The 11,751-nt window shown below is 55.3% G+C and overlaps 1 protein-coding gene across 1 annotated transcript; it reads right to left on the reverse strand.

Moving 5' to 3' along the window:
- Nucleotides 1-3,882: 3,882 nt before the first annotated feature.
- LOC132232573 (testisin-like) lies at nt 3,883-7,699 on the reverse strand. Its single transcript, XM_059691948.1, has 6 exons — nt 7,646-7,699; nt 7,507-7,536; nt 7,007-7,287; nt 5,470-5,753; nt 4,402-4,556; nt 3,883-4,149 (listed from the first exon to the last, which is right to left on the reverse strand). Exons 1-6 carry the CDS (start codon nt 7,697-7,699, stop codon nt 3,883-3,885), a joined length of 1,071 nt encoding a protein of 356 aa, XP_059547931.1.
- Nucleotides 7,700-11,751: the final 4,052 nt, after the last annotated feature.

Raw genomic sequence — 11,751 nt, forward strand, 5'->3', positions numbered from 1 at the left:
GCTTGATCCCAATGGGGGGCGTGCGGGAGACGGCTGATCAGATTCTTTCTCATCATTGATGTTTCTGTCTCTTTCTCTCTCCCTTTCCCTTCCTCTCTGAGATCAATAAAAATATATCTATATGTTTTTTAAAAAACACAGTAAGTTGAACTCTCATTCATTGCTGGTGGAAACACAAAATTGGTACAGACACTTTGGAAGACTGCTGTACAGTTTGGGACATGTCTAAATCCAAATAATGCCCACAGGCCCACCCACCAGGTCTCCTGATAGCCTGAGGGAGCTGTTTCTTCAGATAAGAGAGGGTCTCCCTAGAGCAGTGGTTCTCAACCTTCCTCATGCCGCGACCCTTTGATACAGTTCCTCATGTTGTGGTGACCCCCCAATGTCATTGTTACAAATTGAACATAATTAAAGCATAGTGATTAATCACAAAAACAATATGTAATTATATATGTGTTTTCCGATGGTCTTAGGCGACCCCTGTGAAAGGGTCGTTCGACCCCCAAAGGGGTCGCGACCCACAGGTTGAGAACCGCTGCCCTAGAGAAAAAAGGGAAGGACTCGCTTGTTTCTGAGGTTCTCCAGAGGCAGGCGCTGATGGGGATCAGATGTGAGGGAGGGAGGGCCAGTGTGGGGTAGGGACGGAGAGATGGCTGGCTGCCCGCTGCTCCTACAAGGGGGGTGGGGGGCACAATAGAAGGGTCCAAGGAATTCCTCCTGGAGCAGGAGGCAGCCAGGTTAAGGGCAGCACCGTCCTCATTCTCTTCGCATCTGCTGGCATCTCTTATTCTGACTGTCCCCAGGAGCCCATCAGTGTCGAAGTGGGGACTCCCTCCCAGGGCCAGGAGGGAGCGCTGTCCAAAACTGTACAGCGGCCTGTCAGGGGCGGAGGCCTGTGCCCCAGGTGTGTGGGGAACCACCCCCTCCACCAGGAGCGTCAGGGAAGACGAGACCTTCAGAGGCCATCCAGGACTTTGTCCAGGGGGCACCCCAGGAATCTCTGTAGGGCCAGAACCAGCCCCCACACTGCTCAGTAGAGAGGACCCACCCACCCAGGTCATCTCCCCGTTCCCAGTCCGGCCCAGCTGTGCAGCCAGCCTCCCCCAGGAACCTGGAGGAAAGGTGAGGCATGAATATTCTTGGTTTGGTTCATTTATTTGTTGACTGGCCATCGCCCCAATGAGGAGGTGGTATTCTTGAGGGCAGGCCAACAGGCCCCGGTGTGTCCGGGGTCCAGGAAAAGGGAACTGCACTCCCCACCCCCACTTCACCCCCCACTTCACCCGCACCTCCACTGCAAGGCCAGCATTGAGCCTGGGGCCCCTAGTCTGGGTCTCATATGGGCCTTTGGGCCCTGGGTGGCCTGGTCAGCTGCCCTGTTTTCCCCCAGCCATACCTTGGGTGCCCTCACCCAATGCCGCCACTGGGCTGGGCTGGGCTTATCTGTCTTCCTGGTGTTGATGCAGATGCTCCTGGGCCCAGCCCTGCTGGCCCCACAGGCTCCCGGCCAGGCCAGGGCACAGGTCCCACTGCTGTCCTCCAGGAAGGGATCAATCAGGGCTCTCATGCCCTCCTGGGCAGCGGTGTGCCCGAGGGCTGGGCCTGAGCCAACAGGGCTGGTTACGTGACTGGGTCCTGCTGCCCACGCCCAGGACCTTCCTGTTCTCTCCTGCTCCCTCCTGCTCCCTCACCCAGGGGCTTATTCTGGCCCAGGGGGAGCTTCTTGTCTCCCCGGACACTGAGGATCCCCAACCTTAACCTCTCCAGCCACTGGGAGCGAGTGCGGTCGCCTGGAACCTCAACCTGCGTCAAAATGCCTATTCGGACCCACCAGGGGGTTGTGCGTTGTCACGTGGCTGCCACTAGGGGGCGGCCTCTCCCCGCCCTTCTTCTGTCCTCCAGGCCCCTCTGAACCGCAAGCCCTCTCCCACTTCCACCGCATGGAAGGTGCCTGGTGCCTGGTGGGTCGGATGGGAACTTGCTTTCCCAGGCCGGGCTGGGTCAGCCTGGCCGGGTCAGCCTGGCCGTTTCCTGGCTAGAAGCTGGAGGACATGCTGTTTCGTTGTGGACCTTGAGTCCTGACTCCTTCCCTCCCCGCGTTTCTGATAGTCGTGCTTCTTGCAATTTGTTTATTCTCTTTCTCTGACCCGGGCGGCTTCACAGCCCGAAGCCTGTGGCTTACTCTTCTGATTGCTTTCAGGCCCCGCCACACGGTCACCTTGAATCTCGTTTCAGGACCCACTGGACGGGTTTCGCCGTTTTTGAACCTGAATCTTCAGTTTTCTGAGTTTTCACCCTGGACTTGCAGGAGTGCAGGCTTACGTAATGTGTGGCTTTTCTATTGCTGCGGTAACTCTCTTTGTGGCCTAAAACAGCACAGGTTTATTGCCTTAAAGTTTGTAGGCTAGAATTCCGACAAGCATCTCACTAAAACCATGGCATCAGCCTGGCTGGTTTGGCTCAGTGGGTAGAGTGTCGGCCTGCGGACTGAAGGGTCCCAGGTTCGATTCCAGTCAAGGGCACGTGCCTGGGTTGTGGGCTCGATCCCCAGTGGGGGACTTGCAGGAGCCAGCTGATCCACCATGATTCTCACTCATGGTGGATGGATGTTTCTATCTCTCTCCCTCTTCCTTCCTCTCTGAAATCAATAAAAATGTATTTTTTTAAGAATTTATTTACCCCCCCCCCCAAAAAAAAACCCCCACGGCATCAGCACGGCTGCATTCCTATCTGGAGAAACCATTACCTCACCTTTTCCAGCTCCTGGGCCTGCCCTCAGTCCTTGGCTTCTGCCCCTTCTCCGTCTTCAAAGCCAGCAATAGTGGGTTGTGTCCTTTTCCTATCACATCGTTCGGCATTCCTCTTCTGACTCCTTCCGGCTTTAAGGACACTTTTACACGGGGCTCACCCGGATCATCCAGGAAAATCTCCCATCTCACGCCCTTCATTTAATCACATCCGCAGAATCCCATGGCGGCCAAGAGAGAAGTGCCCACACCCAGCATCCTTGTCTCCCAGGGGCCCAAGCTGGGCACATTCCCCGTGGCTTCTCAGAGGGCTCCAGCGGGACTATGCCTCAGCTGCTCACACAGCAACTTCTTCTTTCGGGCAAATGTCATTGGGTGCCTCTCTCTCTGCCTTGGTTCCCCCACTGCCCGCTATAGCAGTGGTTCTCAACCTTCCTCATGCCGCGACCCTTTAATACAGTTCCTCATGTTGCGGTGACCCCCAATTTCATTGTTACAAATTGAACATAATTAAAGCACAGTGATTAATCACAAAAACAATATGTAATTATATATGTGTTTTCCGATGGTCTTAGGCGACCCCTGTGAAAGGGTCGTTCTACCCCCAAAGGGGCCGCGACCCACAGGTTGAGAACCGCTTCACTCGAGCTTTTTGGTATCACCTCCCAAATAAATTACCTGTACCCCAGCCCGGATCCCAAGTCAGCATTTGGGGGGCCGCATTAAGACCAGGAGCACCTGACATCTGTGTGATGGGGCCACCAACATGAGCACTGGGGTGTTTGGGGGTGTTTCCTCCACAATACCCCACTCCAGTCTTCCTGGCGCCCAGCTACCCTGGTGCTACTAATGTCCTTCCATAAATTATCTTTCTGATTGAACTAACCTGAGCGGGTTCTGCTGTTTGCAACCCAAACCTGTAATAGCACAGGTGGGTGGAGAGAGATTTAAGAGTTAGGGAGTGGTCTTGGGGTGGACAGAACACGAGTGACCATGAGGGTGTCCAGGAAGCCACCTGGAGTCCACAGAATGTTTGGCAGCCACTAGAACATGCAAATGTTTTTATTAGAAACAGGACGGGAGCCTGGGCCTGAGGCAGCAGATGGCCCTGCCTCTCAGGGCTCCGTCGGGCTCAGGCTGGCTGCAGGAACGGGGCAGTCCGGAGAAGGAGGAGGAGCAGCAGCAGCAGCCAGGGGGATGGCTTGTGAATGCTGCTGCTGGCTATCAGCATCTGCATCCATTTGAAGTGAGTACTGACGTTGGTGTAGACACCGGGTCGGTTGGGCCGACCACAGCCCACTCCCCAGCTCACGACTCCAACCTGATACCACAGCCCTTTCTTTTCACAGGCCAAGGGTCCGCCTGAGTCACCCTGGGGAGCAGAATGCGTGAGCAGGGCCTGGGGCGGGGCAGGAGGGGTTGGCAGAGGTAGGGAGAGCAGGAGGGGCTGTAGAGCGGGGAAAACTGGGTACGAATCCTACTCCTCCCCCAGGAAGCGCCCAAGTTTCTGCATCTGCCCAAGGGGGCCATAGTCTCAACTCCTCAGGTTGCCACGAGGACCAAATGATACAGGTGCCTCTCGGGCCTGGGGCTGGGTGGGTGAGAGACTAGGACCCAGGAGGCTCTGGTTGGGGTGGGGAGGGACACTCACGAAGCAGGCGTCCCTGCCGCCTTGAGCATGGCCAGCGCAAATCATGTCTCCCCAGATATTGTAGCGGTAAGAAGGCTGTGTGTACATGAAGTCGCACATGGTGGTGTTGATGATGCCGACCTCCACTTCCTGGAGGCTGTAGGGAGCCGGCAGGTCTACAGAGGAGTTGAAAGACAGAAAGAGAGAGCATCCTGAGACTCCCCTCTGCCACCTGGTTGGGAGGGACGGTGTAGGTTACCGGGCAGGGGCAGGGTCCCTGGGGCATCCATGGTGCCTTGACGAGTCCTCTACTCAGGCCTGGCATCCAGCACCTCATGGGTGATGAGCAATATCACAGGACCCAATAACTGGACAAGCCGTTACAGCTGCTCCCGGGTTCCCTACGTGCAACATGCAGATGACAGCAGTGAAGAGCGACCTTAGCATCCACGGGGGAGGTGGGTAACGCAGCTGAAATGTTTTAGGATTAACACATGTCGGGGCCTGAGCTAAGAGCTCCCACAGCCCCCCCAGGCTGCAGCACAGGCCTGACCCACTTTCAGGAAAGATGCACCCAGAAATGGCAGAGCCTGACATGAAGCCAGGCCTATCCAATTCCTAAGTCTGGGCTGAGATTACCTTTTCCTGCAGGGGATGGTGACCACAATAACACCAAAAGCTGATGTGTCAGCAGAGCCTCCCATCTGCCGGCCAACGTGGATAGATAAAAAAGGCAGGGAGGAGACAGAGTGGGGAGGTTGGATGGATGGGGGAGGGGTGAGCACCAGGGTGGGGCCTTTTTGTCAGGCCCTCCCACCAACACCCCTGCATGCCGGGAGGATAGCCTGGGCCAAGCTGGCCTCCCTCTCACCACTACCTTCTGGCTCAGTCTCTGGGGGAAAGAGGAACCTGAGTGTGGGCACAGCAAGTCCTGCCCTTTCAGGGGGAGCAGGAGTGCACAGCGGGTGAGGAGAGAATGCTGACCAGGCCCACAGAGGGGCCCAGCTGGGGCAGCTAGAACAGGGGGTGAAGGATCATGCCCCTGCTCCCCTGCCCTAAACCCCCCCCCCCACCTGTCCCCCACCTCACCCTCATTTTCTTGGATGTCTCCCCAGCCGGTCACCCAGCAGTCACTCCGGTTCTGGAACTCATCAGAAGAGGCGAGGACACAGATGGGCTGGATGTACTTAGTGTAGGTGACAGGCGAGGCCAGCCTCAGCATGGCAATGTCAAAGGCTGACGCCCCCAAATACCTGGGGCTCATAACAATCTCCTCCACCTGGTAACGGTTGCGGTAGGCCTGCAGGTTCCAGATAGATGGCGCGGCAGACAGCTCACCGAACTGGACTGTCCACATGCCGGGGCTAGTGTTCCTGGCAGAGGGGAGAGAGCAGTCAGGAGGCCTTACCAGAGGGTCAGCCACCTGAGCACACCTGGGGCCTGCTCCCAAGAGTGGTGAGCTCAGCCGCTGTGGCTCCGGGTTACAGGCTTGATCCCCAGTGGGAGGGTGTACAGGAGGCAGCCGATCAATGATGCACTCTAATAAGTGATGTTTCTATCCCTCTCCCTTCCTCTCTCTGAAATCAATAGAAACATTAAAATAAAAACGAGTGGTGAGAGGTTGTCCAGAGAGGTTGCAACCCAAATCCCAAAAACTGGGAACTTGGGGGTGGTGATGGGGCAGGAGTGATCTGGCCAGTCACTCAACCAGCCTGTCACCTCTCACAGCCTCGAAGGAGAGCGAGCAGACGCACAGATGCCCAAGCGGGACACTCAGCAGAGTGCGGTCAGAACGGCCTCCAGGGCCCTAGCCGGTTTGGCTCAGTGGATAGAGCATTGGTCCCGGGTTCGATTCCCGTCAAGGGCCCGTACCTTGGTTGCAGGCTTCTCCCCGGCTGGGCCCTGGTCGGGGCTCGTGCAGGAGGTAACCTATCAATGTGTTTCTCTCACATCAATGTTTCTCTGTCTTTCTCTCTCTCTCTCCCTAGAAATCAATGGGAAATGTCCTCAGATGAGGATTACAACAAAACAAAACAGCCTCTGGGGCCCCTGTTGCCCCAGGCCAGGTTCTGTGCCCAGCACTCACCCACCTCGCTCATTCCTCCCCCCTGTGGCGCACCTCCACTGGGAGGTGGGAGGAGGAAGGTGAAGGCTAGCGATGCCATTTGGGGAGAAGAGAACAAGAAAGAGAACAGGCCCTGGCCAGTTTGGCTCAGTGGATAGAGCGTCGGCCCGCGGACTGAAGGGTCCCGGGTTCAATTCTGGTCAAGGGCATGTACCTTGGTTGCAGGCACATCCCCAGTGGGGGGTGTGTAGGAGGCGGCTGATCGATGTTTCTCTCTCATCGATGTTTCTAACTCTCCATCCCTCTCCCTTCCTCTCTGTAAAAAAATCAATAAAATATTTAAAATTAAAAAAAAGAAGAAGAAAGAGAACAGAACAAGACATGAATGTGCAGGGGAATGTTCTGGAAGACCCTTCTGGGAAAAACTGAAGAGTCCCCAGCAGGGCCACCTGCAGTGGGGCCTGGGGTTCAGAAGAACACGAGAGTCACATCGTATGCGAAGAGGGTGGTGCAGGCACGGGGTCGGGGTCCGGTTCTCCGAACCACAACCCCCGGGCTCACCTTTCAAAGCAGTGCGCGGCCGACAGCACCCAGCGCCGGTTGAGCAGGCTCGCCCCGCAGGAGTGGTAACCCCAGAGGCGCAGGCTGCCCTGCCAGGGCCAGCGCCCAATCGTCGCGTCCTTTCCGCCCACCACACGCGTCCCTACGGCCCGGCGGCCACAGGGCCCTGGGATGGACAGACCGAACGGGACTGAGCTGCAGGACACAGGCCCGTCGGCCCGGCCCGGCCACCCGGGAGCGCGCAGGGCAGGGCAGGGGGTTCCCGGGACACCGCGCGCAGCCTGGGGTCACGTCACGCGGCGGAGGGAGAAGAGGACGCTGGGGACCCTCCCCCCACTCGGTCTGCAGGCGCCCGCCCCTCCCCCCAGGGGCCCATCAGTTACATGTGAGGAACGACGAGTTCTCGAAACCTGGGGTGAGAGAGACGAAAAAGGTGAGGCGCCCTGTGCGCTCCGGCCCAGGTGTGCGGAGCAGGGAAGCGAGCGCCCTGGGCGCCTTACCTGCAAACAGCGTGTCATGTTCCGGCCACCCTGCGGGGAGGCGAAAAGGTGAGCTCCCCTCGGCCTCCAGGCTCCCCACCCCGCCCCACCACCCCGAGGTCGTCGGCATCTCACCCAGCTCGTCGAGTTCAACTCGCACCAACAGCTGCACCAGCAGCTGCACCGCGACCGCCACCGCCGCCGGCGCGCCCATGGCCTCCTCTCCCGCCGCTTGGCGCCCCCTCCGCTTCTGGCTGCTCCTGGGCCGGCGCAGGCGCCCCCTGGGGGAGCGGGAAGCCCGGCTGCCACCTTCTCCAAGCTTGACCTTGCTGGGTCAAAGGGCACTGGGGAACACTGACCTTTCTGACCTTACAGCGCCCAGCTTTGAGTTTCTCCTGGGCGGGGTCAACCACACCCCCTTGATGTGGCCCCGGAACCGATGCACTTAAACCAGTGGTTCTCAACCTCCCTAGTGCCGCGACCCTTTAATACAGTTCCTCATGTTGTGGTGACCCCCAATTTCATGGTTACAAATTGAACATAATAAAAGCATAGTGATTAAGCACACAAAAAATATGTAATTACATATGTGTTTTCCGATGGTCTTAGGCGACCCCTGTGAAAGGGTCGTTCGACCCCCAAAGGGGTCGCGACCCACAGGTTGAGAACCGCTGAGTCCTAAACCATCCCCTTCTTGTCTGCAAACTCTGGGATCCCGGCTGCCCTGCTGGCTGCCCACTCCTAGGAAGGAGCAAGGACCTGGCCCACATCCAGGGCGCCATGAAAGCACTAACAGTTCCACTGAGGCCTGTCGGGCTGGGCGGTTAGGCTGGTCCAGGAAGGCGAGATCCTTCACAAGACTTGCTTTGGGACATGATGGTCCAGGCAGGGGTGGGCAAACTTTTTGACTCGAGGACCACAATGGGTTCTTAAACTGGACGGGAGGGCCGGAACAAAAGCATGGATGGAGTGTTTGTGTGAACTAATATAAATTCAAAGTAAACATCATTACATAAAAGGGTACGGTCTTTTTTTTTTTTTTAGTTTTATTCATTTCAAACGGGCGGATCCGGCCCGCGGGCCGTAGTTTGCCCACGGCTGGTCCAGGGCCGAGTCTCTTCCTGAGGAGGCAGACAGGCTAGTCCCGCCTGCTCAGGCTGCCCCCTGGTGGCAGGCCTCCGCCCCTCTCCCCCTCCTCCTCCTCTTCCTCCTCTGGATTAAATCTTGAAAGGTGGAAAGGATCTTTCAAACACATTCCTGGGGTGCTGGGGTAAGGAAATCACCAACATGGGAGCGAGAGATACCCCAGGGGTTGTCCATCCCAGTGTCCCTGTGACCAGTGACTGCACGGGGGTCCCAGGAAGGCTGTGCCTGCCTGGTAGCGCTCTATGCCCAGGCACCACCAGAGACACTGTGGGATTCACAATGATGAGTGACTCAGCCCTGGCTTCTGGGAGTCCCTCCAAGCAGGCACTCCCGCCAACAGCTGCACCAGCAGCAGTGCCCCAACCCGAGTGCCCGTGGACTCCAAAGCAGGGGCCACGGAGGGTAGAGGGTAGAGTGTCCTGGGCATGCTCCCCAGAGGAAGAGCTATTGAAGGGTGCAACCACTCCAGTGGTTCTCAACCTTCGGCCCTTACAGTGCTCCTGGGCACAGGGACCCTGGCCTCTTCCACATCCTTGGCAAGTCCCTCAGGTCTTCCCTCCTCTGCCCAGGCCCTGGCATCACAGCACCAGTCTCTCCCGTCCACTATGGGGCACTTACTCTGTGCTGGCACTCTGCCAACCATGCCACATGCCTCTTGCCTGATTTCCCAGGAGCTACTGTGATCCCTTCCTACAGCAGAGGAAGTGAGACTCTGATGTTTGAAGGACTTGCTCAAAGCCCTACAGGTGGCAAAGCCAGATAAATCTACTCCGTGCTGTGTGTGGTGCCCAGCACCCCTGAGAGGGGTAAGAAGTTGGGGAGCAGAACTGCAGACTCTGGGGTACTTCCCACTTTGTACCCTCAAGCATTCATTTTCAACCCGGGGCTCTTGAGGGCCCGAGGTGGGCCCAGGATGTCTGGGTTCTGAGGAGGGACCCTTTATTCAAGGAGGTGGAGCAGCTGGAGGAGACAGGGATTCTCAAGCTGAACGACCCCCAGTGATACTCTCCTCTGAATACAAGTGCCCCCTGCCCTGGCCTGCAGCTGTGACCCTGACCCTCCGCCAGAGGCCTTGCAGAGGCTGTGTGGGCCAGAAAGGAGAGCCGACCAGCCTTGGGCGCTAAGCGGAAGGGAGGATGTGGGAGACTTTTCCTGATTCCTAAGTTTTTCCCATCCTTCCGATGGCCCCCCAATTCCCATCAACCTAACCTCCTGGCAGTCCCCCCTCTAAGAGCTTATTACCCCTGGGGCACAGTGATTCTTCACAGCCCCAAATGCTTGATTTGGGCTGAAATCATGCTCAGTGAGTGCCCGTGTTACTGCTTTTTCCCTCTACCCGATCTCTTGATTCTGAGAAAAAATGTTGATTCGCCGAAACCGGTTTGGCTCAGTGGATAGAGTGTCGGCCTGCGGACTGAAAGGTCCCAGGTTCGATTCCGGTCAAGGGCATGTACCTGGGTTGCGGGCACATCCCCAGTATGGGGTGTGCAGGAGGCAGCTGATCGATGTTTCTCTCTCATCGATGTTTCTAACTCTCTATCCCTCTCCCTTCCTCTCTGTAAAAAATCAATAAAATATATTTAAAAAAAAAATGTTGATTCGTTTGTTTCTTGAGTATTTAGAACTTTTTTTTTCTTTATGTATTTCAAGGCTCTGTTGACAGGGGCATAAAGACCCATGTCTCTTACATCTTTTCAGGGGCTTGTAACTTTTATCAAGGTAAAACACCCCTATCTCTAGTTCATTGGGTTAGCCCTGGGTTCTATTTTACCTGAAATGATCTGATATGTGATACTACACACAGCCACTTTCATATTGTTTGCCATTTCTTCACCAATGTATTTCTTTCAATCAAGACAAAATGAAAACATTTATGATTCCAGAGAGGCAAGTCCCTAGTGGGGACTCGAGCCCAGAGGGTTCTTGGCTACGGGCAGGAAAGAATTCAGGATGTGAGCCAGACAAGAGGTCGAAGTAGGAAAGCAGGTTTTATTGAACAGAGAGGACAAGCAAGAAAGGCCACTCCACACACAGAGTGGCAGACTCCCCTCACAAGAGCAGGAAGAGACCCCCCAGCCATCTCTAGAGGTTGAGCTTATACGTTTGTAGTTTCTGTGGAAAATTGCTGTATGGGGAAATAGAGAATGGGAAAGAAAAAAAACACACCATTGGGATTAACCTTCACCTCTACAAGGTGTATTTTGTGGTCTGTTTTCCCTTTATGGGACGGGTAAGCGATAAGGTATGGGTGAGTAGCTATTAATCAGTCTTTGCAGGAATTGTCTTTGTCTGGAGTCTCTTACTGGTCTGCTTCCAGCTTCAGTCAGTTAGCTGAGTTCCATGTCGGACAGCACGGAGCAGGCCCGGACTTAACTTTGACGTTAGCTGATTTGTATAGTTCCCATGCCCCTTTTCTATATTACTTTGAAATTACAAAAAAATTAAATGTCTTATCCTACTTGCCCTTATGGAAATATACTTGCTAGAATACTTGTAAAGGTAGTAAACTAATTGCATGAACAGTATTATCAATTTTTGTGACTACAAAAATGGTTTTTATGATTCATTGATACCTGATGGGGCCGAAGACACATCCTGGCTTAGTTGAGATGGTTTGAGGACTCCTAGATTATCAGAATTATGAAAGAGCCAGCTCATTTAATAAGAAACCTGTCTCAAAGACATCACAACAGCCCTTACCGTAATCATCAGTGAGTTTCTTAGAACCACACGCACTCAATAATCCTTTATTGTGCTCACAGGTATCAAGTCACCTGCAAAGTGTGATATTGAGGAGGTAAAACATTCACAGCCTAAGTACTATTTTCTGAATGTTTGTGTCTCCCTACTCCCCCAAATTCATAGCTTGAAATCCTAACTCCCAGAGTGATGGTGCTCAGAGGCGGGCCTTTGGGAGGTGATTTGGTTATGAGACCAGAGCTCTCGGGAATGGAATTAGAACCCTTATAAAAGGGACCCCAGAGAACCCCTCCCCTCTTCTCCATGTGAGGACACAGAGAGAAGGCGGTAGCTATGCCCCATGAAGTGGGCTCTCAGCAGCCACTGAATCTGCTGGCGCCGTAATCTCAGAACTCCAGCCCAGGAACTGAGAGAAACAAA

The sequence above is a fragment of the Myotis daubentonii genome, chromosome 4 (assembly GCF_963259705.1).
Source record: "Myotis daubentonii chromosome 4, mMyoDau2.1, whole genome shotgun sequence".
NCBI lineage: Eukaryota > Metazoa > Chordata > Mammalia > Chiroptera > Vespertilionidae > Myotis > Myotis daubentonii.